The 27,149-nt window shown below is 36.7% G+C and overlaps 4 protein-coding genes across 4 annotated transcripts; 1 reads left to right on the forward strand and 3 right to left on the reverse strand.

Annotated features, from left to right (window-relative positions):
• The first annotated feature begins 210 nt into the window (after positions 1-210).
• LOC111778624 (ATP synthase subunit d, mitochondrial-like) lies at positions 211-2,625 on the forward strand. The gene is made up of 5 exons (XM_023658557.1): positions 211-453; positions 1,317-1,398; positions 1,952-2,016; positions 2,092-2,178; positions 2,252-2,625. The coding sequence occupies exons 1-5, from the start codon at positions 283-285 to the stop codon at positions 2,351-2,353; spliced, it is 507 nt and encodes a 168-aa protein (XP_023514325.1). The 5' UTR covers positions 211-282; the 3' UTR covers positions 2,354-2,625.
• A 330-nt stretch (positions 2,626-2,955) lies between these two features.
• Positions 2,956-10,309, reverse strand: LOC111778634 (mitochondrial substrate carrier family protein C-like). Its single transcript, XM_023658570.1, has 8 exons — positions 9,978-10,309; positions 8,698-9,858; positions 7,727-8,144; positions 6,730-6,874; positions 6,432-6,547; positions 6,255-6,333; positions 5,277-5,510; positions 2,956-3,698 (listed from the first exon to the last, which is right to left on the reverse strand). The coding sequence occupies exons 2-8, from the start codon at positions 9,809-9,811 to the stop codon at positions 3,327-3,329; spliced, it is 2,478 nt and encodes an 825-aa protein (XP_023514338.1). The 5' UTR covers positions 9,812-9,858; positions 9,978-10,309; the 3' UTR covers positions 2,956-3,326.
• Positions 10,310-11,617: 1,308 nt separating this feature from the next.
• LOC111808494 (protein IQ-DOMAIN 1-like) lies at positions 11,618-16,082 on the reverse strand. The gene is made up of 6 exons (XM_023694505.1): positions 15,942-16,082; positions 15,495-15,600; positions 15,130-15,399; positions 14,010-14,237; positions 13,419-13,538; positions 11,618-12,533 (listed from the first exon to the last, which is right to left on the reverse strand). The coding sequence occupies exons 2-6, from the start codon at positions 15,564-15,566 to the stop codon at positions 11,898-11,900; spliced, it is 1,326 nt and encodes a 441-aa protein (XP_023550273.1). The 5' UTR covers positions 15,567-15,600; positions 15,942-16,082; the 3' UTR covers positions 11,618-11,897.
• Positions 16,083-17,722: 1,640 nt separating this feature from the next.
• LOC111780021 lies at positions 17,723-26,069 on the reverse strand. The gene is made up of 4 exons (XM_023660274.1): positions 25,365-26,069; positions 24,304-25,149; positions 22,105-23,262; positions 17,723-21,217 (listed from the first exon to the last, which is right to left on the reverse strand). The coding sequence occupies exons 1-4, from the start codon at positions 25,522-25,524 to the stop codon at positions 18,345-18,347; spliced, it is 5,037 nt and encodes a 1,678-aa protein (XP_023516042.1). The 5' UTR covers positions 25,525-26,069; the 3' UTR covers positions 17,723-18,344.
• Positions 26,070-27,149: the final 1,080 nt, after the last annotated feature.

Raw genomic sequence — 27,149 nt, forward strand, 5'->3', positions numbered from 1 at the left:
AACATTTTTTTTTGGGTTCAAAATTTAGTTTTTATATTTTCAATAAAATCTTTAAATTAATTTATTGAATAATATCGTTGAAATTAAAATAAAATAAAATAAAAAAGAGGTTTTTTATATTGGGCCGAATTGGGCCGAGAGGCCCAAAGGAAAAGAAGCGGCCCAAGATTCTGAACCAGTCATCTCTTAGACGAAGCTACAAACTGAGCGCACAACGAATTGCCCTCTCTCACAGTTCCCATTGATTTGATTTTCGAGTTTTCACTGCCAAATCCAGAGAAAATGAGCGGCACCGTTAAGAAAGTGTCCGATGCTACCTTCAAAGCATCCAAGAACATCGATTGGGATGGCATGGCCAAGCTTTTGGTCTCCGATGAGGCTCGTAAGGAGTTCTCAAACCTTCGCCGAGCCTTCGAGGAGGTTAACTCTGCCCTCCAGACTAAATTTAGCCAGGTGTGGAAGATCTCAAATTCTCGCTTTTTTGTCTTGTTATTTTTATGGTTTTAGATCTCTCTCTTTTTATTTGGTTTTTTGTTGATGTGGATTGATTTTGTTTGGCTTGAATGTTTCGAGATTGTTCTGATTTGAATTGTGTTTTTGCGGAATTATTTGTAGCTGTGTTTAATTTGGTCTTCATTTCTCGGTATGTTACTAATTGAGAATCGTAATATTTTGTTTTTTGTGGGTTGTAGAGAGGTGAATGTTGATTTAGTTATTGTTTGATTGAGGAAGATGTCCAGAGTAGAATTGGAAATTAGAAAACAAAAATGTTTGTTGTTGTAGGGAACATTTCCAACTTATTTGGATCCAGAACTGTTACGTGCATCAGATGATAAGAACAGGTTATATGATTCATTAGTGCAGAAGTTTTAATGACTCCGGTTAACTTGGTTGAGCAATGTCTTCTTTATACGAAAATGGAAAATCATAACTATTGGTATCATATATGGATTACCTATTGCATACAGTTTAAGAGCACTTGAGATTGTTGGAACATGGCTTAAATATTAAGATGTTAGTACTTCTCCTATGAGTTATAGCCAAAGATGATCCTGTTAATTCTGTGCTTTTCTTTACCATCAGTCAACAAGTTGATCATATTAATGACTAAGCAGTGCTTTTAATTGTGTGGCCGTTTATAGAGTGAAATTCTCTCTTATGAGGAAGCCTTTTTTTTTTTTTTTTTTTTTTTTTTTTTTTTTTTTTTTTTTTTTTTTTTTTTTTTTTTTTTTTTTTNTAGTGAAAATTTCTGCCTTATGGACTCGGTTCAAAACTTTCAAGATTTGCATTGTTATAAACTGTTTATCTCTGTGCAGGAACCGGAGCCCATAGACTGGGAATATTACAGAAAGGGAATTGGACCCCGCCTGGTCGACATGTACAAAGAGGCTTATGACAGTATGCCCTTTGATTCACTTGGCATTTGATACTTATTTTTCTGTGCAATATTTAGACTAGGCAATGTTGTGGTTTTTTTTAGCACATGGCTACCTGTTATGCTTCTCTAATTTGAGTCTTCAGAAGGTAACTCTTCTTCGCTGAGAGTCTTTGGAATCCACCATCATATAACTACATTGTATAGTTTGAGATTTTTGGATTACACGCGGCGTCTAGAGCACATCGGCAAATCTATCACTAAAATTTTAAATGGTCCTTCAAATTTGCAACATTTCTTTTTATTGGGACACATTTGGACTCTGAAAATCTTGTTCTAGTAGGCCCAAAATCTTGTTGTCTTAATGTAATTTGCTTGATAAAGAGTAAGGCTGTCTCACATTTACCTTTTCCTCTACCATATCTCTTACATATAGAATGAGACCCAGATATAGTCGTCAAGGTCCCATGTCAGGTTAACCATAGTTTTGCATTGCCATTGAAGAACAAAGCAATGCCCTTATTATTACTTGCCTTTCTCATTCATTACACTTTGGTTGAACTGCTTCCTTTTTAGGCATCGAGATCCCCAAGTTTGTAGACACAGTGACTCCGCAGTACAAACCTAAATTTGATTCATTGGTAAGCACCAGTTATATTTTAGTAGATCTATGAGTTGCTATCTGCCAGGTACTTCATTTATTGTTTATGTGGCAGCTGGTAGAATTGAAGGAAGCTGAAGAAAAATCCCTGAAGGAGTCTGAGAGGTTGGAGAAGGAGATTGTCGAAGTTCAAGAAATGAAGGTAATGGATAAAAAGGCTTATTTGATTTCCCATTTTGTAGAAACGAATTCTCACAGCCTGTTATTCTCATCAGAAAAAGATCAGCACCATGACTGCTGATGAATACTTTGAGAAGCATCCTGAGCTGAGGAAGAAATTCGATGATGAAATCCGAAACGACTACTGGGGCTATTGACTGGAAATTACAGTTGAACCGCCAAAGTTTCCGAATTTAATTTCATAAACCTTTCCGGGACTTGTTTTGCTGCAGATGTTTGGTCAGTAATAAAACAAACCAGATAGGTCCTCTACAATTTGGTTGCATTTCCTTTCAGAATCATGGTGACGAAATTGATTAGAGAACCCAAGTTTTTCCTCGAAATGATATTTTGTCAGAGTTCCAATTAACTCTGAGGTACATTTTTTAATGAGATTGTTATCTTACTTATCGTTTTGAAAATCGATAAATAGATGTGCAGAGCCTTGAATTCATGGAATATAACTATTTGGTTATTACAAACTCACGATTAATCCAAAGTGAAGAGAAAATTTGGAATATTATTCATCATAGAATTTATCCAAATATATACATAGTTTGAACTTCGGCTTCGCCTATGCTTGTACAGGTTTTTGGTCATTCTATGAACTAAACGTTGTATCCTGGAATGGCATAGATAAGGATTGTCTGAAAACAATGGCATTTATCATCAACTAAAGATTACATTTATAAGCAATAATCAAGCATACAATCGATCCCAGCAATATGTACATTAAAAATGTATGTAAAACATGAAAAGATTGGAAAACAAAATGGTTGGCTTGGCATAAATGTACAAAAATGAGCACCTTTGAACTTGTTCAGGCAAAATACATTAAGGCATAAGTTTATATATCCTTCTTTATACCTAAATTGCCATAGTGAGGGAAACTCAAAGTGTCGACATACAAAATGAAAAAGCTAAGAAAAGTTCGATCGAGGGAAACATCAAGTCTTGAAGGAAATGGCAGTGATGTCGACGGATGAAAATCTACGCAACTGATTTCTGTAAAAGTGCGAGCAAAAAGAAAACCCAGAACAATCACACAGAGAGTGCGGGTTAACGTGGATGAGATACCTCCAAGTCAAAACCACGGCCTTATGAAGGCATCCAGAAAAAGGGGTGAGAAGTTTAACCAGAACCAGCTGCTGCTTTCTTTTGAGACAATTGGTCAGCAGCTGCTGCTGCTGCTGCTGCTGCTAGCTCCTCATTTTTGTCCATTGCTTTCCTTGCTAGTTCATAGCCTGCAAAGTTCATGGCACCCAAGGGGGCAATCCAGAAGAACCTGGGCAATGCTCCTTTGAACAAACCGATGGGGCCTTCGTGGCGAAGAATTGAAATGAAAACAAATGACATTGCAACTGATCGACCTTGAGCTGTCATCATTCTTGTCTTCATCACATCAAAAGGTGTTGTAACAACAGCAGCTAGCCCGCCCGACAATGCCCCAACCGCAATTGTTTCCCATGGCTCAAGCTCCCGTGAAAGAAGTTTCTGAACAGCCTTTTAAACAAACAGTAAAGAACATGTCAACAACAGTCGCCTCATTGTGACTAGTGGTAGATCTAAACGAATAGGTGAATTATGGGTTTCAAATTCTAATGTAGCTTCCAGAGTACAACAATTGAGGCATTTTGTTTGTTAGTTTGTGTACATTTTCGTTTTCATTTTTCTTTGATAGGAAGCATAAATTTCATAGCAAAAATGAATTAAATAAAAGAGGGCACAAGTGACCATGCAAAAGGGTTAATAAAGGAATCCAAGTTTTGCCAACAGAATGGAACTACCCTCGGGGCAAGGAGATTTGGTTTCTCCATGCCAAATAAATAGACCCACAAACAACTCTTTTATTTACATGTCAGTATGGAAAATGTGTTGCTTATGATATTAATATCAGTATGGAAAGAGTGGCTTTTATGGCTGCGAGTGTCGGCTGTTCCTCAAGTATTTTAACTTTGAAGGGTATACTGAAGAGGACTTAATTAAAGAAAGAGAGCTACGGAAACTGGAAAGATGGAAATACTTCAACCTCTCTAAGGAAGACACTAGACGTTGGCTATTGCAGTATTTTCCGACCTTCCAACTTTTATCCTAATCGATAGTGTTGATTTGAAGGGACTCGATGGATTTTTTATTTGGTGGAGGCATAGAGAACAATATTAGACATTTAGTTAATGGGCAACTGTGATTTTACCTCAGGAAAAAGGTGGTCTAGGTGTTGATATCTTAAAGAAAAATAAGGGGCCTTGTTTGTAAAGTGGCTTTGGAGGATTCCAGTGAAGAAATGGGTACTTAGGAAAAATATCATCAGGCATATATGGCAAGAAATTTCTGATTAAATTGTCATTAAGGGAAGTTATATCAGCCCTTGGAAGACTATTTCAAGACTTAGACCCCTCTTTGATGAACGTTCCTCAATTAGAGTTGAAAACTTGAAAACGGGGAGAATACCATAACCTCCTATGCATTTTTTACCTAGAAGATTTTCTTTGATACAGGAAGAGATGTACTGAAGAAAGATGTTTGAGAGGAGAGCAAAGCCAATAGGAATTTTCTATTGGGGAGAAACTAAACAAAAATAAATAAATAAATTAGAAGAGGAATTCCAGTAACAAGTCCAGCTACAAATTGGAGTTCGCATTAATACTAGGGAAGGTAAAAGATTGTGGTCCTTATATCCAGTGTAATACTTTCAGTTCTCTTTGTTCTTTCACTTAGTGAATATGACAAGCTGCCTTATAGTTATGGAAGATGTGGCTGAGGAAATATTGGGGGATAAAGTACCAAAAATAAGTTAAATTCTTTGTATAAACTATGCATTGTCCAGGAGGTTTTAATGATGCCAATAGAATTTTAAAAAAGATGACTTATAGTCTTTGGCCAAGTTGTCCCATTTCCCAGAAAAAGATGGATTAGGTGGTCGACCTATATTTTCAAGCCATTTGTTTAAGAATCTCATATGGTTTGACCATGGATCTAAAAAAGACGAGTAAATAAGCTACAACAAAGAATTTCTGTAGGAAAAATGTAATGGAAAATTTAATTTTGAAAAGAGGTTGATAGATGGAATACAAATCACACCTTTTTCGATTCAGCATAAAGTCCCATGCCGGCAACATAGAATGGAACTTCTCTACAAAGAGTGGCACCGGTCCCACGGAAGAATCCCTTAAGGCCATCTTGTTTCCAAGTCCCCAAAATTGCCTGACCTACATTGTCAAAGAGTCCCGCCTGCAACCTCTGCTTCAATACCTCACATGGGATCCGCACTGCAGTCCCCAAAAATGTACTCCAGAACGATGCAAGGGATTGGACCTACAAAAAGTGCTGAGTCATTAATCTAAGATCCCATGGTGCATCATAATAGGTCGCAGAACACATCCTAAATTGAATGAAGAAATGGGGGTGATGCATCTGTAATGTGGGTGTATCTTATGCAGAAGAGCGTGCATGATGGTCTACGTAACAGTCGAATCATAGTTCTTAATAATTTTATACATTTTTTAGGAGAAGCTTTGGGCTTGTGCTGAAGTATATAAATAACAATACGTAAGAGATACCAAAACACATAAAATTCCCTAACTTTACTATATATCAATATATCATGTAACAAGTTGCCTAAAATAAATTAGCCAGTTTATCAAGGCAGATAAACTAGCATAGATGGTGAGTTTATCTAAATCAAAATAAATGGACTAAAGTAACCGCATAGTTTCAACCTTCCAGATAAGTAGATGTCAATATTTTATGCCCAATTGAAAGAAATACGAAGATTGGAAATTAAAGTCTCCACTGAGACATTAAAATTCATGGACGCAACTTGTGCATACCATGAGGTACATGAAGATGCAAGTCATACTCACCACTATTAACATTCTAAACAACATACATGAAGGTCCAAATAAAATATACAAGAGGAAGGGTGTAAGAAAAATCAAAAGCAACCAGCTAGTGAAAAGATCATGACCACTTGATTTAGATACTTACTTTGTAACTTTATCAATTACCAAAAATGTTTATTAAAATAATGATAACCAGACAGAGAAACCTAAAAATCACCTGTATGTCTGGGAGTGTTGGAGCTACATTTATCAAAAGAAGTTTCGTTGCTTCAAATATTCCAGTTCGCAAACCATGACTACAAGATTAAAAAGAAAGTATCAACAGTTTGATACCCAATATGGTACATCAAAAAACTCGATTTAATTAGTGATGATTTGGTGAAAAGAAAATAACCTTGAAAACTGTCCTAGAATGGCAGGAATTGAACCTCGGTATAGACCTCGCACACCAATTTGTGGAATCCTGGATATGACTTCAGGGAAAGTTGATGTTGATGCCTGTACGCGAGTCTGAAAACCATGAAAAAGAAAAAAAAGTCAAGATGAGCATATTGTAGAGAAGAGATCAAACCATCAACAAGTCTGAAGTTTAAAGAATCAAAAAGTGAAATTTTCCTTGAAAAAGTATATCATGATAGGACAAGTGGGAGAATTTTAACCAAGACTTATTAAAATTGATTCAAAGAATTTGCCTTAATTGTATCGACTGGGAACATTAAAGAAGTAGACAGAGCACAAGAAAGACCCCCAGCCAATGCAGATCTTAGAACGCTGCCAGCAGGTATTTCCACAGGTGGTGGAACAGCAACAACTGTAGCAGCTTCAAACCAGATACTCCTGTATCCATTATTAAAGAAGTTATAACGTTAAAAATCTTGGTAAATCATAAACAAATCCTAAATTCATGTTCAATATAAAATTAGCAAGTTCTAACCATTGGCTACCTAAAATTACTATACAACTTAACCAATTTTATGATAGCCATAAGAAAAGTGAAAATAACCACACAAGATATATGCCATATACCTTTAAGTTCAGATATAATATAATTATGACTGAAGCACAAAATCACAGATAACAACTATAATATTTGCAAGTACCCTCTAATATTAATTCTCAACAACTAGAGTCCCTTATAAGTTTCTGGCTCAAGACTTGTTTCTTGTATGACCCTTTTCCATTTATACTTTTACCTACAAAATGAAAGTTGGTCACTCCATTAAATAGATTTTTTTTGTTTTTTTCCCTTAGAAAACTCAATTAGGAAACAATGTCATCTGTAAGGAGTTAATCATTAGCAGCACGATAGGTAACATCATAAATTTTGAATTTCCATACAGCAAGAAGGGCACTTGGATTATCAAAAATCTCAAAAGAAGTCAACACAATACCATTTATACACAGATATTCTTCCTAGTGATGTATTAGATTAAATCCAAAAATCTGATGTCAGGTACCATTTTAACTGTACACTTGATATGGTTATCTCAAGACAAAAATATATCATCCAAGCCAACTAAGTTGACTCTTTTCAGCTAATAAGCTTCAATTACTCCATGAATATAGCAAAAGAAAAAAACTCATTTTTTTTCCTTTCTCATATTTTAGTAGAAAGAACCTCAAGCAACTGCCAAAAAGTTGGACCATAAGATATACCCTCAGAATATCAAATTAAAAAAGCCATCTTACCGTGGATCTTCTTGCAGTCGATCTGAAGGAAGAAGCAGCATAAAGTTTCGGAAATGTCCATATGAGATAGATTCCTCAGTGTCTGCATTCAGAAATCGCATCATAGCAACAGCATTGTCTTCATTAGCAGGGAGCCCAGCATTCTTAAGCGATGCCAATATTTCACTTTTTTGCAAAGTCCCTGACTTGCTCAGACAGAGAGTAGTATATGCACGTAGAATGGTTGGTTCCTTCTGTTCCATGAAAGACAAAAATTGCTTCCAACCAAATGACTTCGAGAATATGTGACTTCTAGTGCGATTCATGAACTCTCGAGCATATCGTTTGGGCAATTTTCTCTTTCTAATGGCAATTTCAAGATCCTCCATAGTCACTTGGCCATCACCATCCCTATCCAGCTCTTCAAAGAACCTCCTTCCTGTATAAGAGCATTAGGTTGACAGACCTTTTCCCCCTTAAATAAATTAAGTAAATGGACAATCGGGTGATAGTAGGAGAGTGGCGACATCAATGGAGACATCAAAAGACAAACTACATCATTTTTGTCAGTAATGACCATGAGCTCATGACTTTTCATCACAGATGCAGGTTTATAATTGCCTTCCTTGATGTGACGAAACAGAAACTCAGTAAAACCTTGGGCATAAGCTTTAGTTAATAAAAGAGGAACATAGAAGATGACAAGTCCTTAATCAATCATTTAGATCCCTGGATTTTCCTTGATACAGATCCATCTGGTCACTCTAGGGTACAAGTTCCGAGAAGAATGTGATTAAGAAATATCAGAGAAGGCAGGCTCAATACATATATCATTTAATTGAAGAAGAATGTGATTAAGAAATATCAGAGAAAGCAGGCTCAATACATATATCATTTAATTGAAAAATAACAATGGCAAGATAATAACATTAAATTTTTAAACCAGAAAGTAATGTGTTTAACGCAAAAGAATATGAACCATTCGAGCATACCTTCAGCCTCTGTGTATCTGAAGAAGTCCTGAACTGAGATCAATTTCTTCTTGTCTGGATGATCTTTAGAAGACCGCCCTACTTGTGGTAAAAGCTCAATGAGCTCGGTCAATGACACAGTAGATAATGTGGATCTCAAGCGCTCAACATTAGAGAGAGGAATGCTTAGGATGCCACTCGCTAGTTTCTGTGGTGAAATGCCACTAGTTTCTTCCCTATTCTCAGAAGACACACCATCATCCCCCTCGTTCACAGAAGAACTGACTCCCACTATGCCTGATGGAACACCTCCAACTCTTGCAAACCTCAAGTTCCCCAAAAACCCATTTACTTCTGCTTTTCGACCTTCCCAAATGCTTGCCACAGCCTTGAAATGATCAATCTGAGGGGCCAATGGTGACGGTGAGGAAGTATCATAGCTCTTATCAACATTTCCTTCTTCCTCAAGATCAAACTTCTGAAGATTCTGTGTCAACTGATAAAAAACAAAACCTATTAAGCACTCAAATGGCACATGTTTTCCTTCATCGTGCCTCAAGCTTTCCTGAAATGATTTAGTATGCTGCTTCTCCTTCTGCCTTTGTTTTGAATCACGTGAAACTTTTTGCTTCGTGCACAAACCTACCCTTTCTTCCTCATCCGTTTTCTGTAATCGTTTCTTAATTGTCTTAAAAGGGCGGGGAAGTGCTCGAACAACATTGTTAACCAAGAAAGACCAAGAGACAGCAAACTGAAAGCACTTCCCACAAGAGGCCTCCTCCTTAGCAAAATCTTCCTCTTCCAATGCACTCTCGGAAGCCTCCAAATTTACTGGCTTCAGCGAGAAGTTTCCCAAGAAAGCCTTTACTGGAACGTTTGTACCTTGCTTCCGTTTATCCCCAACGACACAGGGACTCACCTTCTTCGTATCATAGATCACACCTTCGTTCTGCGTATCCTCATCCTTAGGTCGCAAAATAAATCTTATGAAATTGTCCTCATTCCTATGCCCGGGGAGACGATACTCAAGATCTTTCGCTACTTTTCGGAAGCCCAATTCGACTGGCGAAAGCGCTTCTTTAACAACTTGAATCGAGTTGAAAAAAGATTCGATAGGGTCATTAGCAGACACCATTACTGAAAACAACTAAAACTACACAAATCTTCAACGAAATCGACGGACTGCTCCACAGACACCAGTAATCCAAACACCATTCACACAGATAAAACTAAAATAAGAAAGGAAACAACGTACAAAACTAGATGAAATTCTCAATCAATAAATCCAAAAGAATCACTACCAGACGGTGAGGAAAACCGATTGAACAAAAGCATCACCGCGATAATTGAATCCGAAACCAACAAAACCCAAAGAGACGAAGTTGAAATCGATGCGTATCACACATTTCGGCAGCGCTCAAGAGCAATCCATTTCTGCAGAAAGAAACAAAGAGACGAGAGAGTTCTAGGTCGCCATTGTAGCAGAGATTGAAAGGAAAAATGAGAAGAAGACGAGTGGAATCTGGGGCAAGGCTTTGGTTAATGCTTCCTTAGCGAGACGAGTGGCAGACGAAGCAGAAGAAGAAGGAACCAGCAGTTTTGAGACCGGAAAAGCCTATCATTTTTTTCTCTTTGTTTTTTCAATCTAAATTATTATTATTTATTTTTTTTCAAAATAATTTAAATAACCCAAACCTATACTTTTATAATTAATATATAAAACATATTTTCAACAAAATTATTAATATAAATTGGAGAAAAATGCGAGAATCAAATAAATAATAACCATCTTTATTAATTTTGAGCATTTATTTCCTCTCCTTATTTTAATAAAAGATTTAGAAATTAATAATTTTATTTTTTTAAAAGTAGTTGAATAAAAAAAATTACTAACAAATAATCTAAATTAATTAAAACTTTACAAAATTATAACCAAGTCCAAAACTTTCCATATATTTAAATATAAATATATTTAATTAAGCTGTTTATTTAGGAATTTTTGGTTAATAAATAAATTTATTTTATGTTTTAGGAAATTGGTTTTAAATAAATTAAAATGGAAACGGATAAATGTGACGTAAGCGCTACGTAGGGTGGGGCGGGAGGAAGCTTCGAATATTGGGCTCTGTCCCATTTTCCGCTTCTCAATGTTTTTTTTATTTATTTTTTATTTTTAAACCGGAGGAGTTCCTTATCCATATGACGTGTCTTTATTTAATTCTTTTTTTTTTTTCTTTTTAAAAAACTTTCATAATTTGCGTTCCGGTCCCTCTAGTTATTCCTTTTTAATTTATCATTTTTCCCAAAAGTTCGGTTAATTACTTAACACACCCAAATATTTATACTTTTTTTTTTTAATTGTTTTCTTAATATTTAAATCAAATCAATGTAGTAAATTATTATTTTTTATGACATTATGCTCTAATTAAATTTATTAATTATTTTCATTTTAGCCTATTAGCCTGACATGCTCTCCTTTTATTCACATTATATGATTGTGTTCAATTAACTTCAACATGAGGTCGTCATTAAAAATGTTAATGTAACAACGTAGTGAAGGGTATGAAGCCTTCTACATCAAGGGAAGGAGTATATGTCAATTACTAAGCTATGCTAACGCTAACAATAATTCTATAATAACCCACCTAAGGCAACTACTAATAGATATTGTCTATTTTAGCCCATTACGTATCGTCGTTAGCCTCACCATTTTAAAACGCGTCTAATCCTAATAAGAAATGCTTCATTCCACTCTTCAACTTACGTAGGATCTCACAATCCACTCCTCTTAAGAGCTCAACCTCCTCACTGGGTGACTCTACTACCGGTAGGCTAGGGTTGTTACAATTTTTCTTATTCGATGATAGTTTCGCCGATCTATATTTCCCGAGGAAGAATAAAATTAAAATCAAAGCACATACTCCATAATCCATACTATAACTTAGAAGGATTCTCACAATATTATAGACAAACAAATATACAAATGGATTCAATAGATAAAAGCCACCCAGAAACAAACAAGAATTTCAGGAAGAACAACGGTATGGGAAATGAGAAAAAAGACACTAAAAAAACCAAAGAAACATATATATTAGCTCACCCAAATGGTCAAATAGAAGCTGTTGAAGAATGCAGGTGATGAAAGAATGGATTCGTCGACTCGACGAACTCGACGATCAATCAATCAATTATCGAACTTTCTCATGGTTTTATGTGCTTGGCTAGTATTTCACCAATGGAGGACTAGATCGCCTCCTTGGCTTAACAGGAGGAGATGTAAAGGAAAGCTGCTTCCTTGCAGAACCTGTACTTGTAGATCCTTTTTCCATTGTTCCTTTCTTCTCTGTTCTAGATGAACTTGCAAACCGGGACGGAGTCTTGGCAGCCTTTGATGGCGTTGTGTGACTCGAAACTGAAGGTGAACTGGCAATGGTTGTATCATCCTTGAGTGATGACCCTCCAATAGTATGCCTCCGGAAGAGCTTTGAATTGACATCATACGCGCCCCAGCTGCTTATCCCTGAATTGGCTGCATTCTTTTTGTTTCTGCTAGATGAGGGAGATAGTGGCTTAGAAGTTGAAGAAGAATGATGCCTATGCAGTTGGCTTGTAGGAGACCTTAGAGAAGGCTTGGTATAAAAGATCTGATCACGACGAGCACAAATTTGGATTATATCAACCACAGAAGCACGGGTTGCAATGCTCATGACAGAAATGTGATCCAGTTGCTCGTCGGTGATTCGGAGTTCCCATGGACGAGCTGCCATCCACCTCTCCAACCAACTCCAACCCCAGTGGGGATTGTTTGGATCCATGAAACTGGGGGTTGCAGTTCTTGAAAAAAATTTCCATGTTGGCTGTTAATGATAGATAAAAACTTATTTTCACATGACTTTCTAAAAGGAACGCTACCAAATCGAAATTATTGTTTACAGAACTTGACAAACAATCCTACTATGAGCAGAACAAAACTGCAAGGAGTAGCTAATGGTACCTACAAGAGATTTTCTAAAAGCTACCTTATAGAGAAAGCTAGTGCAGTGAGATATCCTATAGACATTAGCAACTTTCTATCAAAAAGAAATACATTCAGCAGAATCATAGAACTAAGGCGATTACATAACGATTGAATACCATCAGGATTGCAAATTATATGGACTTTTTGAAGTACCCTTTAACTGTGAGATCCCACGTCGGTTGGGGAGGAGAACGAAGAATTATTTATAAAGGTGTAGAAACCTCTCCCTAGTAGACGCATTTTAAAACCTTGAGCGGAATCTCGGAAGGAAAAGCCCAAAGAAGACAATATCTGCTAGCTATGGGCTTCAGTTGTTACAAATGGTATCAAACCAGACACCAGCAATGTGTCAACGAGGAGGTTGAGCATCAAAGGAGGGTGGACACGAGACTGTGTGTTAGCAAGGATGCTAGACCCCAAATGGGGTGGATTATGAGATCCCATATTAATTGGGGAGGAGAATGAAACATCAGGGTGTAAAAAACTTTCTCTAGCAGACGCATTTTAAAACCTTTCTCTAGCAGACGCATTTTAAAACCTTGAGGAAAAATCTAGAAAGGAAAGCCCAAAAAAGACAATATCTGCGAGCGGTGGGCTTGGACTGTTACATTAACCCAACAGGTAAAGTGTCCTCTAAGTTCGGACCAATAAAATCATTGTGTTTCAGAGTTATGAATTAAACTCAGCAAGCACATACTACGGGATAAAGAAAAACATGTGGTACCTGATGAGAGTAAGCATAAGCCAGAGCCCTTTCTCTTCTAAGTGCACCTACTTGCTTGTTCAATAATTTAGCTTCAATTTGTGCCTTAGATTGGGTGCTGTGATTCCAGTCATTGTCCATCTGTAATGCAAGTCATGGAGGACGCCATTGTTTTCAACAAATACACATTTACACTACTTGAAGTTTGATTCTTAGATAAATGCAGGAGGCAGAAAGGAGGGTAGTGGAAAAGCAATCGTTACAATGATATATACATGAAGTTACAGCAATGACCAACACTTGGATGAATGACACTTTACTGTTAAACAAAAATAAGAAACTGGAAAGAAAAGAAAAAAAGACCAGCATGATGATAATTAGACCTTTAGTTTAGGCTTGAACCTTCAAATCTGGGTTGTATACTACATGTATGGATGCAAGCATGCATATGTATATACAAAGACCACGAACAAGTAGCAACCGAAACAACGTATTCAAGTACTGACCAGAAAGGTAATTGTAATACAGGGGCCACAAGTTCATAATTGCACAGCACAGCGACAGACTTGTTTATACAAGCACTACAGACAGTTGGAACAAAGGAGAACTTACAGAAGATTTTAACTTCTCGACATGTTTCTCACGTTTCTTATAAAGTTGCCGATGAAGAGACTGATTTTCTTCCGACATTCTTATTCTCCTCTTATGAATCTCTGCCTGCAAATGAGTAATGGTCTGCATGTATTTTAAAGTATGGGCCACTTGCCGTTTGACAGATTGCCCTTGTGCCAACGCCTTCAATCTCATCGACGCTTTGAGAGCTCTCAATGCTCTCCGTGCCTGTATTGAGAAATGCAAAAGAATCATTCATACATTTCATTTCTGAAATGCAAAACACTCGGGGAAAATCATGATGCAAATCATTACCGATGTTTGTTTGTATCCAGTAGAAGAAAAACTCTTCAAAATCCAGGACAGAGTTGAATGATAACAAGAAATACTTTCATGAAATTTCAGTAGGAACAGCAAAAAGAATGAGCTTAAAACTCCAACATTTAAGGTTCTCATTTCTCAATAATGAGCAACATTGACTATAAATAAGCCTCTTGGCTGATGTACAATTGGATTTTCAGCCGATATATCACCAAAGTTTAAAGCTATTGTGTTCAAAAGAACTTGTTTTGAAGAAACAATGAACCCCTTCTGCAGAAAATAAAGGTACGACCAATCGATATACAACTCCAAATAAAACTTGGTTGTGAATTCTATAAATTTCTTGAACTACCAATAGGTAGAAACAGTTTTTAAAAAGAACAAATAATCTTAAACTCATGGACAGCAGTTACTGATGTTTCTAATCCCTAAAAGATCTTAATACTACGTCGAACAAACGGTGTACTTCGTTTGTTCGAGGGCTCTAGAGAAGGAGTCGAGCCCCGATTAAGGAAAGGTTGTTCAATAGCTCTAGAGAAGGAAACTTCAGGGGAGGCTCTACGGTGTACTTTGTTCAAGGGGAGGATTGTTGAGGATTATTGAGAGAAGTAGTTTCACGTTGGGTAATTAAGAGGAAGATCATAGATTTATAAGTAAGGAATACTATCTCCATTGGTATGAGGTCTTTTAGGAAAACCAAAAGCAAAGCCATGAGAGCTTATGTTCAAAGTGGACAATATCATACCATTTTAGAGGTTCGTGATTTCTAACAAATACCGCAATGTAAACTGGAGCATACCGTATATCCACGAAACGCAGCTTGAATCATAATAGCAGCTGTTTCCTCCGACATCTCTGGCCGACGAGGGATAAACCTAGGTGGATATTCAACATCCACAGCCAGCTGAGCTTCAGCAAGAGAAGGCTCCGCAGCCTCCAAATGCGCAAGCTCGCTTGTTTCTATCATAGGAGGCTGTGCAAGAACCTCCAATTGGGATTGTTCCAAAAAGGAAATCACATCCACACTCTCCTCCTCTTGGAACCATTTATTCTTACATTTGTTTGGTTTCTGTTGAGATAATATAATCGAAGTTAAAGGGCAGATTTCCATATGATTGTAAAACAGTGAAGAATATATCTCAACAGAAGTAGCTCAATTCAAACCTTGTCTTTCTTCTCATGATGGTGACTGAGAACTTTCCTCACTCCAAAAAAACAACTCCCTTTCTTCCCCATTTCCTAGTTATTCATATGCCTTCTTTCTCTTTATCTGGTAGCAGGGAGAGAAGAACAGATGAATTTCCAAACCAAAATGAAATCAAAACACCAAATATTTGAAATCTATTGCTTAAAAAGTAAAAACAATGTGAATTACGGCATGTCAAATCAACTTTCCATTAAATGATTCATAGATAGAGATAGTTCATCAAATCACGCACAAAAACAATAAATCTCTAGTAAAACATTATATACATCAATAATCAACACAACACCTAATATCACAAAACTGCAGAATCTCAACCAAAGAATGATCAGCATACATCGAAAATCAAGACTCAAGAGCGGAAGAAACAAAGAAGAAGCAGAAGAAACGAGAAATGATTTGAATACCTATGCATGAAGTCCGAAATCGTGGTGAATCGTAAGCGAAAATTTGTGTTGAAGAAAACAAAAATCTGAAAGAAAACGATGAGAAGGCGTGTGGAGAGCGAATACAGGGAGGGGGAGAAGGTGGAAGGGATGTTGAGAAGAAATCAGGTGTAAGCAGAGGAAATATTTGATTGACATTGGAATATTTTATCATATTTAAATAACAAATATTGTTACGATTTGTTTATTTGTTTATAAAAGTTGACTTATTGCATTGTTTTAACTTAGAATATTATTTGGAACGTCAAATTCCATCCCAAAATTGGAAATATACTTAAATAAGCAGATTATTAAAACAGTCGTTTAGAGATAAATTAATTAAAATACCTAAAAGAAATTTAAAATTTTAAAATACGTTTTAAAAATAATTATAAAATTTTAAAGGTAGCATTTATATATTTTTTTAAATAAAAATTTAGAGATATATAAACAAAAACCATCTATCCACCACTCACATCATCTTTAAACTTTTTTTAATATTACTTTTGAAATTTCTTAAATATTTTTTAATTTTTTTTAAAAGAAGTTCAAAATTATATTTAAGAAATATATATATAAATAAAGATCCAGTCTTTTGGAATTTTATTATTTAATTTAACAAAATTATTTGTTTAAAATTTTGTATTTCCAAACAAGAATAATAAATTTGTTTTGTGCTTTTATGTTTAATTATTATTCCGAAACTTTCATTTTTAAAAATTTAGTCAACCCTTGGAAAATAAAACAGGAAGTTCAACAATTTTTTAATAAATATTTGAGAATATATATATATAAGGAAAATTACTGTGACGTCATAAATTAATTATTCGTTGACCTACAAAGATGTTAAATCTTTTTTTTTTTTTTTCATTTTAATAATTACTTCTAGAAAATATTGAAAAATAATTTTTTAACTTGAAAATATAACAAATTCATGTCTTAATCAATGATAGTTTACTGAACTAATTCCACCAGAAGAGAATTTATTCAAAATGTAGGACCCAACAAGTTATATCCACCATTAAAAGAAATTACAAAAAAAAAATTTGCTGTAACAATGACATGGCCAAGAGGAAATTAACTGTACACGATCCCGAGTAAAATACTCGAAAGACGAAGAATTTCCTGTACATGACACTGAGTAAAATACTCGAAAGACGAAGACTTATCTTCTATATTTCTCCAGCCACAAATCCACAAAAGTGTTAAAAAGTTCTTCATTTCTCACAACACATTCATTGGTTACATCAGTGAAAGTAAAAGGCACAGTAAAAAATTCGCCCCATTGGCAAGATTAATCATTCGTGTACACAATCCCGAGTAAAATACTCGAAAGACAAGACTTATCTTCAAGAAGCCTTCTATATCTCTCCAGCCACAGACCCCATTAAAGGGTTCAAAATTCTTCATATCTCACACATTCATTGGTTATAACAGTGAAAGTAAAAGGCACGCAAGATTAATCATATTCTTGTACTCGATCCTGAGTAAGATACTCAAAAGACGAAAACTTGTAGCCTTCTATATTTCTCCAGCCACAAACCCCACAAAAGAGTTAAAAATTCTTCATATCTCACACATTCATTGGTTATAACAGTGAAAGTAAAAGGCACGCAAGATCGATCATATTCTTGTACTCGATCCCGAGTAAGATACTCAAAAGACGAAAACTTATAGCCTTCTATATTTCTCCAGCCACAAACCCCACAAAAGAGTTAAAAATTCTTCATATCTCACACATTCATTGGTTATATATAACAGTGAAAGTAAAAGGCACAGTAAAAAATTTACCCCATTGGCAAAGATTAATCATTCTTCACGTTAGTCATACAAAATCTAAAATACAGACAGACAAGGAAATATGATACAAGACAAATTTTGATGACTATATATTATAAGGGAAATGCTACAAAATACTCCTAAACCCTACAAATACAACTAAACTAGTATAAGATAAACAAAGAAAGAAAGAAAAGAAACAAAAAAAAAGGTCAAAGGAGAAGCTGACCAAAACTACTAACCTCCACTGGGTGAATGAATGTCAGGAGTCAGGTAGGTTAGGCTATCGAAGTTGGGAAGGCTCGACCTGTACGAGAGGAGAGAGCTGTGTGACTATGGCCGCTCCCAGTTTTTAGAACATTATTTTCTGTGTTGCAATCAAATACAACAAATACAGAAGACTGCTACAATATTACAATCCCCTAAAATCTCTTCCTCTTTTTTTTTTTTTTCTTTCAACCAAAAAGATGGATTTTTCAGAACCCATTGGTTCAATTTTCAACTCCTACCCTACCACTTCTTCTTAACTTGAAACAGACTAATCATATGATACAGGCGAGGATCTCCTCCCAAACGATTGTGAGGGCCCCCAGTGCACATCTACTGCTACCTGCTGCTGCCTAAATCTCCATTGCCTCCTCCTCTCCAACTCCCATCCTCTCTGGTAAACGTGCTACCAGGTTGCCCGACGTACTGATCGGACTTTGCGTAGTGCATTTTAATGGCTGCCACGGGATCTGAAACACCAGTACAAGAACCACCCATGAGAATCCCTCCCCTTCCAACAACATTCATTCCAACAACCACCCTTCCCTGCTGCTGTAAGCTCGATAAAGATAGCGGATCGTAGCCATTTCTTCTATGCATTTCGGAAAATAGATCGACTGGGAAAGGTCGCATGTTGACACCATCTCGACTTCTGTATGACTGGTAATCGACCACTCCATCCTTAGTTGGAAAAGCTGACACCAGCTCATTAAGATTTCGGTCACCGTTATTTGCAAGTGCCCGCAATGGCTGCTGTTCGGTTTTAAGAGACGTTGCAGAGTAGCCACTGAATGCAGCAGGATATTTAGCCTGTAAAATGGCAGAATCAGGCAATGCGGACAGCCCAGTCTGCATTCTGCTTCCATTCCAAAAACCATAACTCCTTAACGGAACATTTTCTCCCATATCGTATGATTTCCTCAGCTTGTGAAATTCCTTTTCCTCTCCACAATCATTAGAACCAGAACTCGAATTTTGCAGGGAAGGGGCATGACTTAGTATCTGACCGAACAGTTTCACATCACCCTTCCTGCGTGGAACATCCGAATCGGAAGCATTGCCACTGCATGAAGTGTTCTGATGATCATGACCCAATTCTACATTACGAGGCAAAAGAGGAAGTTCAGCCGCCTGGTGGCACGGCTCCTTGGAACTGTTACAATTTTGAAGATAGCAGTCCTCAGCAACATATGTACCGTTACAATTGATCTTTGACAGCCCTTGAAAAGCAGGAAAATCTGTGTGATTGATATTTCTATTTATGTCCTCAACAATTTGTTTGTTGAAAGGATAGCTGCTTGGGAACTCAGATGATTCAATATGGCGCGACAATCTATTTTGGTGATCAGCACAGTCATCTCTATTCATAGGCTTTTGGTGAGCATCACCAACCCCCTGCAAAACAAGTGTTGATGGAAACATATCTTGGTTAAGCATTTCTTCCCTTCCAATGACACCAGGACCAGAATTCCTGACAACAAGAGAGTTTTCATCCTTGATACAAGACTTGTTCGCTACAGAATCCACTTTAAGAATTTTTGGATGTGAAATTTGTGGATCAAATCCCAAGGCCTCTAGAGCAAGATTGGAATTAAACCCAGTCGAATCCTGAACGGAGCGCTGTAACATACTCTGCCCATGTAAATTAGTGTCACTTCCGTCTTCTTCTCCTCCAAATGCAAGCTCCGTTGTAGCTCTGCTCTCACTCACAGCTGCTGAGTTTTCATCTACTGTGGCCACCGATTCAGGTCTCAGAATGTCAGGATCGTTACAGCGCTTGCAAGCTTCAGTATTTTCAGAACAGCCTTCAATTTTGTGGTCATGTGCAGGCTGGCTTGGAAAAGCAGCAGGATTTGTGAGACTACAGGCAGAATGAGAATCTAGATTGGGCACATCCTCTTCCTTCGAAATCTCAGAAACCAAGTTTCCAACAGCCTCAGCACCTGTAACATCCAACTGTTCAAAAGCTGTACTTTCCTCAAATTCACTACTATTTCGCATGTTGGCAGTCACAGCAGAAACAGATTCTTCATGATTTATGATAACAGAAGTTGATAAGTCATTGACCGACTTGGAGACAAATTCATCGCTGCTGCGGGCTCCACAGGTTTCCACAACACAGTGGTCGTCCGTGTCGGTCCCACTCCCACTGGAATCATTACCACTCCCAGGTGTTCCAACATCTCCAGAATTATGTATCAAATCCAATCCAAGACATTTCCGAGCTTTGCTGAAAAAAACCTTGCACTGGTCCCTAGACTTTGATCCGACACATCTTGATATCATATCAAAATCCTTACCATAGGACGACACAGCCTGCATTAAGATCGATTTTTCCTCATCTGTCCAATTTGAAGAATCTACATCCTCAGAACTATCATCTGAACAAGGTTCATTATCAGTTTTCTGCATGACATCAGACGTAGAAGGAAATTTCGTTGCAGAATCCACCTTGTGGCACTTCCGCTCCTTGTGGTCCTCACTGGGATCAATAGCACTTGTAATGCAAGAGCTCAGGGCCTCTGAAGATATTGAACCACATATACCGGCAAGAACATCAGCAGCAACAGTTTCTTTCTCAGTCTGAAGAGCATCCAAATTGTTTTTATTTGAAGGAGTGCTAGCACTCCATGTTACTTTTGAACCAATATCCCCTCCCATGCCCAAATGACGATTACAATTTTGCTGGTTTCCAATATTGCCATCTGCCTGTGCTGCCATTTCTGACGCAACACCTAAAATATCAAGGGAAGTAGCATTCACGTCCGGATTCCATTTTTTCCCTGATGTTAGCATGTATGTGACGGCAGAAGATTTCACTTGCTTCCCCAACTCCAAATTTTTATTCTTCTTAAAACTATCAGACTTATGATTTTTGTAGTAGAACTGGATACAGTCTGCTGTGGTTTTGAGGTCGAGAAAGGAAGAAATTTTCCTAAAATCCTTTCCAAACAACGATAATTTCTCCCAGAACATCTCTCTCTCAGCTGAAGTCCAAGGGTTTATCATGTTCCTTTCCTTCTCAACAGCACAGGGATCTTCAACCAACCCATTATGAGATATGAACCTTAATGCCATCTTTTCATTCTTGTCCAAAATCATAGCTGGCATCTTTAAAGTATTCCTGTAGAGCTTAACTTGTGGGTTCAACAGCAGCTTGCTGGAGTAACGAATAGCTATTTCAGAGTTAACAACAGGGTTCTGACTCTCTCCTGAAAAATCAAAATTTAAGCATTCATAAATCATAACGACATTTCATGATTAATAGAGAAAAAAATTTACGATGGAATTGTGTGTTCAACCATTCAACATATTAGAACGGTGCCAGTTTAGAAATGAGATAGATTAATAGTCGGCTACCAAGCAATCACAAAGGGGAAGAAGAAAATATACTCATCAACACGAACTACTACAGAGCTCTGAATCTAATGACCCACAAACAACTTTGAAGATGTCAAAAAACGTAGACTGCCAACAAAATAAATGATAAAAATGCATCTTTTTGAAGAAAGTTCCGTCTGAGTTCTCTGGCCACGAGGAAAATATCGAACACATTTACTAAACCTCATCAAGCTTTTTTAAGTTGTGACATAACCTGGATCGTCAATACTCAAATGTTGTATGCCAAATATATATATTCCGCTATCATAATTTGCAATGAAATCAAATCTTAATAGAACATAACAAGCCTAGTAACACAATCCACCAATTAAAACCAACCTGCTGACAACAGAAAGTAAGGAAGTATAAAATACAAGATAAAGAGAACAGCTCCCACTAATTGTAAATCACAACAAGAAGTGTATAGACAGGCTGGCTTTTTTTAATTGAAAACTAGTTTCAATAAACAATAATACTTGATGATACATCATCGCAGATGAGAAAATTCCCTAGATTTTCATCATTAGCATTCTATTTAAATTTAAAAAGAAAATCAAGTACATAGCAGTTCGGTCATCAACAAAAACAGGGTAAATCATTTTTAATTAAAAATAGAAAATATAACATTTGAAGAATTAGTTTGAGATAGAAAAGAATTGTAGGTCTGGAGTGGAAAAGAAAAGATAATCAGCTGAAGGAAAGATGAAACTAATCTTACCATGCTGTACAAAACGGGAGCGAATTGAAGACCTGTACTTCTGATGGCCAGAATGTGTCACCCTTAGACTCAATTCCTTTTTTTGGGGCCTCGAGCGACTTTTCTTCACAGAATGCAGCAACCCTTCTTTCCATGAGTGTTGCAAAGCTTTAAATCTAAGGGTTAATGCACTCTCCTTGAATTTTAAAAACTGCCTCCTCATTGCAATTTTCTCTTTAACGAGTTTCTCTGTCTCAAAGCAGGAGACAATTTTGGTGCTTTGAGTGCTGATCTTGCACATTTCTGTTGGTAATTCCTTAAAAATTACTTCTGCCGCTTTACTTGCATGTTCTTTATTACGTGCAAAAATTAGATCACGGAGGGATGATCCACTATCAGCTTGGATCGTCAAATCACCATAAATGGATTCACTGGTACAACTCTTAGCAAGAATGCATTCATTACCAGAGCCAATTGTTAAATGTTCATCAACAAAGGGCCCAGACTTTTTAAAACTTCCTTCCATCTTGTCAGGTACAATTGAATCTGTAGCTTCAGAACAATGGTCATTTTCCACAAGATTAGATGCAACAGCCTTTACTACTCGAGATGGTTCGTTAAATTTTGATGTCACAGTTCCAGGACTATCAATTTCATCAGCCTTTGTACCAACATCTTCAATTCCCATGTCACCAATGCATACTGGCATTTTCTCAACTGTTGCATCAGAAGAAGATACTATTTTCAAGGGAGCAGGACGAGGGGCAATACAAGAGACACCATCTTGTTCTTTGAAATATGGCACGCTCTCCACCAAATGCACGGCACTGCAAGATTTTGGATGAGAAACATTCCCTCCGTTTTCAGATTTCAAAGACTTAAGTTCATTTTCAAGAAAATCAATTTCAGACTCCGTTGTTTCCAATGTCTTTGAAATTTCACCTTTATATGCCAGCAGCTTATTCAATGTAGACTTCCCAAAACATGATTCTACTGTACTTGGGTCATCAGAATTAAACAGTTCAACAAGTGACGATCCTAGATTAGTAATTGAACTAATCTCCACCTTCTCTATACTAGAAAATAATTTCTGAAGATGATTTTGTGAACTGGACCCAGGTGAACTACATATTATGCCATCAACACTTGCTGCCTTACTAAATGGTTTGTCCTCCAAGCCTATTGAATTCAATTCAAAAAGAAGAAATAAAAAAAAAATTGTTCAGCATATACAGAGGCAAGAAAGAAAGAAATAAAACGGATACTACAACTTCTAAAATTGAAATTCAAGTATATACTTCTTCACTCATAATCACGAAAGGCTACTAAAAGTACCCACCCAACTACTTTCTTCTAGATTTGAGGCACCTACAATTCAGCAAACAAAGAGAAAAACAAAAGCAACCCCACAAAACGCAACCAAACCAACAGGGGCTATGGGGAAGATATTACCCAAAAAAACCCTGAATCAGAATATCAAAGGACCACAATTGATCGGGACATTATAATTAGAATGTTCTGGAAGGAATGTATTAGGTAATAAAAGTTTTGTGCCAAGGTAGTTACAAAATACAGGAAACGAAAAGGTCTACAGCTAAATCAGAGAGGAACTACCCATAAACCTTAACAGAAACCAATTGTTCATAGTTTAATAACGAGATTCATAAGTTGATGGAAAAGACATAAGAAGTCCAATATATGAGAAATTAATGCAAGCCTAATACTTAAAAGTTTATCACGATATAGGTGCACAGAACCAAACTCCACCAGCTAATTCCAACTTCTTACCCTTCACTTCAATGTTTCTACTGCATACAAGTTGCTTTGCCCAGGTTCAATTAAAATTCTCTTTACAACCATCAAAACCTTTAACTGCACATGCATAAATGTCCACCTAATAATTGCATGTGTCATCGTAAAACTGCAGTACAGCCAACATCACACATAATCCATGCAAAAAAAAAAAAAAAAAAAAAAAAAAAAAAAAAAAAAAAAAAAAAAAAAAAAAAAAAAAANCCCATTTCCCATTCTTAAATCTTAAATTGACTATGCCAACTTGAGCCTAGCACAATAGTTAAGGAATTAATAAAAGGTTGTAAGAATAGGTTACGCATAAATATTGTAATGATTTTCACACACACTAAACTAATTACAAGAATAAAGCACTTAAAGACACTAAAATATCACGTCTATAAAGTTTTTTCAATGGAAAAGGCTCACCTGATGATGAGCTGCAAGCAAAAGAGGATGGCGTTGCAGGAGATGCACAATCTGAAAAGGGCAAAGTTTTGGGGCTTTTCTCAGCAAAGTTTGAACCAAGTGAATGAGCTAATTCAGCACTACTACTGGAAAGAACAGTCACTTCTTTTCTCAGACTTCCATCAGGAACCTCAACTTTTTCCTTCTCATACTTAGCTAATCCATCACCCCATCCAAGCCTTGGCTTCTTCCTTGAAATTGCATCTTCAGAAGGCAGAGAAGATGTCAAACAGGCAGTAGCTTCAGCAGAAGGGCTTTGTAAAGGAGATGCAACTCTATGAGGTAAATCAGTCTTTTCATTCTTCGAGTTTGTCGAACTGCTGTAAGCAGATCCTCGAGAAGACAAACTCCCAGATCTGGACCACTTAAGCGGCTTCCAATCAGTGGAGCCGAGGGAAACTTCGACATCAGACTTCGGGCCATTTCCTAACCCATAAACACCACCAACCTTATCGTTACGGTCCTTAGAGTGAATTTTATCTGACACACTCACAAAATCAGATTGAGGAGAGGAATATGTCACCGTATCATCTAATGACCTCTGATCAGAACTTGCATCCTGCGATGATGGCCTTCGGGACGGGTTTCCGAATTCTTTGCTATTCTCCTTGGAGTGACCTCTCCAGTCTCTCTGACTAAAAGAACCTCTACTTTCTCTTCCGATTCTATTATATTTTCCATCTCCACGAGGAACTGACGGCCGGAAGCTCTCATCTTCTAACACCCTGTCACTGAATGACCGAGAAGGCCCGTAACCGTGACTGGTTTCTTCAGAAAACTGGTGCCAACCACCCAGCTTACCATGACCTTCAGGGGGAAAATACAGAACGACATAGATAATCAATACCAGCAGAGAAAAAAACATACGGGCAGATTTGGGGGATAGGAGGCAAAATCACAGAGAAGGAATAAAACCAAAGCTTTAACCAAAAAAAAAAACGACGATAATGAAACCTGCTTATTAGACGACCAGAGATCTAAGAAGTTCAAACGAGAAACAATAGAGTAAAATCAAAACTCACCAGTAGGTCTTCGAAAATCAGCAGAACCCCACCGATTGAACTCGCGAGATCCATGATAAGAGTCCCTCCATCTGGTCGCAGACCCTATGGCCTCCGACTTCTCGTGTTTCCTCTCCTTGAAGAGGTCTTTCCTGTCCCACGGCAAAGGTTCTGGCGGCATGAAAAGCAAGAAAATTGCATGAGCATCAACGAACAACGGATGCCCCACAAACACACACAAAAACCAGTACAAAAACCCCTAGCACCTCGCCCCCACAACCACAGCCAATTCCAATTCCAATTCCAACAACTGGGCAACCAATTTCATCCACCTCACAAACCAGAACTGTGGTTCGCAAGGCACATAATCACACAATCAAAAGCTCAAAAAACTTGAGCACCGACTCAAATAGCCCCCACAAACTAACCCTCTCAACCAATATCCCCTTCCTTAAGCCTCCAAATACACAACCCTCGGCGCTGCAAATGAATTGTAGGGCTTGAATCAGATGAAAAAGACGATTACAGAGAGAATTCTTCTCCTTCCTCCTCTTCTTCCACTTCCCCCAGGGTTTGTTAGCAATCTTCTTAGTGACTCCTTTATCTCTCTTTCTTGGCTGGTGGAAAATCTGCTTCAAAAGAGAACGCGCAAGCAAGACGATAAGGAACAAAATAGATCCTTGAGCAAAAAGAGAGCGAGAGAGAGAGAGAGAGAGAGGCATCCGGATCTCAACGCGGTTGTTAACTGCATTCCAATCACGCTACAAGTCCGGGAAATAAAATAAAAGAAAATCAATTATTTTTTTAAAGAAGTTATTTTCCTCCTTTATATTTCTCTCACCATATCTGTATTTTATTCTCTCACTCTTTTTTCCGTCCTCGTCATTCTACTTTCTGTATTACTAAATTGCCCCTGCATCTATAACTTATTCCCTTCTCTACCCCCACTCTTTTTTAATCTCTATTTTTAAATTTTAATTTTATATTATAATAAAATCATAAAAATATTATTTTCTCAGCTAATTTGAAAACCACAATTTTGAAATTTTAATTTTATTTTTAAATTTTAGCTTGTAATTTAAATATATTTTACAAAAATATGTGAAATTTATAAACTTGGGAAAAATTAAGTCTAATATTAAAAAAAATAATATTATGTCTTAATTTTTTAATTAAATATAACATAAAATTTTCATAAATTTATTATTTTTAATAAAAAAAAGTGACTAATATCTAAAAAATTCATGAATTTCAATAAATAGGCTTTTTAACTCTAATCTTCTATGGTTTTAATAATTAAATATTATTAATGTTGAAATTATCACTTTTTTAAAAAATTAGGGTTAAGATAATAAACAAGTTTAGAAGTTAAATTTAATTTTCTTTTTTTTTTTTCTTTTTAAAATTTATGTTTTTTCCTTTTTAGTTATTATAAATCAGTAAGAACAAAATTAATCCAAGGGACAATTACGTCATTTCGACCCAAAATGGATGACTTTCGCTATAATTCAGCATTTCCCGCCTTCAACTGAGATTGGCCTTTTATTCCGTTTTCCCCCGTTAATAGACGGAGTCAAACCACAAAACGACGGAATTGACAATAAAATAAGTTGCCACGTCATCGTCACGTGAACAGTTTTAAGGCACGAAACCAGAGCACGTGCTCTCTGCACCCACTCTCAAGTTTCGAACTATTCCCCACCAAAAGTAAAGAAAATAATAATTATAAAAATACAAATTTTGTTAAAAATTAATTAAACTATTATAATATAAAATTAATTTTAAAATTCTTATTATTTTTTTTTT

Source organism: Cucurbita pepo, chromosome LG01, assembly GCF_002806865.2.
Source record: "Cucurbita pepo subsp. pepo cultivar mu-cu-16 chromosome LG01, ASM280686v2, whole genome shotgun sequence".
In the NCBI taxonomy this organism is placed as follows: Eukaryota; Viridiplantae; Streptophyta; class Magnoliopsida; order Cucurbitales; family Cucurbitaceae; genus Cucurbita; species Cucurbita pepo.

Excerpts from the sequence above, each read along its gene's own strand:
- LOC111778624 (XM_023658557.1), top strand. The coding sequence starts at position 283 with ATGAGCGGCACCGTTAAGAAAGTGTCCGATGCTACCTTCAAAGCATCC. Across the intron at positions 1,399-1,951 it reads GTACAAAGAGGCTTATGACA|GCATCGAGATCCCCAAGTTT; the intron begins GTATGCCCTTTG and ends CTTCCTTTTTAG. Across the intron at positions 2,017-2,091 it reads AACCTAAATTTGATTCATTG|CTGGTAGAATTGAAGGAAGC; the intron begins GTAAGCACCAGT and ends TTTATGTGGCAG.
- LOC111778634 (XM_023658570.1), bottom strand. The coding sequence starts at position 9,811 with ATGGTGTCTGCTAATGACCCTATCGAATCTTTTTTCAACTCGATTCAA. Across the intron at positions 8,145-8,697 it reads CAGATACACAGAGGCTGAAG|GAAGGAGGTTCTTTGAAGAG; the intron begins GTATGCTCGAAT and ends GCTCTTATACAG. Across the intron at positions 6,548-6,729 it reads TCCCAGTCGATACAATTAAG|ACTCGCGTACAGGCATCAAC; the intron begins GCAAATTCTTTG and ends CATGGTTTTCAG.
- LOC111808494 (XM_023694505.1), bottom strand. The coding sequence starts at position 15,566 with ATGGGGAAGAAAGGGAGTTGTTTTTTTGGAGTGAGGAAAGTTCTCAGT. Across the intron at positions 15,400-15,494 it reads ATCATGAGAAGAAAGACAAG|AAACCAAACAAATGTAAGAA; the intron begins GTTTGAATTGAG and ends TTATCTCAACAG. Across the intron at positions 12,534-13,418 it reads CTTATGCTTACTCTCATCAG|CCAACATGGAAATTTTTTTC; the intron begins GTACCACATGTT and ends TATCATTAACAG.
- LOC111780021 (XM_023660274.1), bottom strand. The coding sequence starts at position 25,524 with ATGCCGCCAGAACCTTTGCCGTGGGACAGGAAAGACCTCTTCAAGGAG. Across the intron at positions 23,263-24,303 it reads TGCTTGCAGCTCATCATCAG|GCTTGGAGGACAAACCATTT; the intron begins GTGAGCCTTTTC and ends TGAATTCAATAG. Across the intron at positions 21,218-22,104 it reads CTCCCGTTTTGTACAGCATG|GAGAGAGTCAGAACCCTGTT; the intron begins GTAAGATTAGTT and ends TTGATTTTTCAG.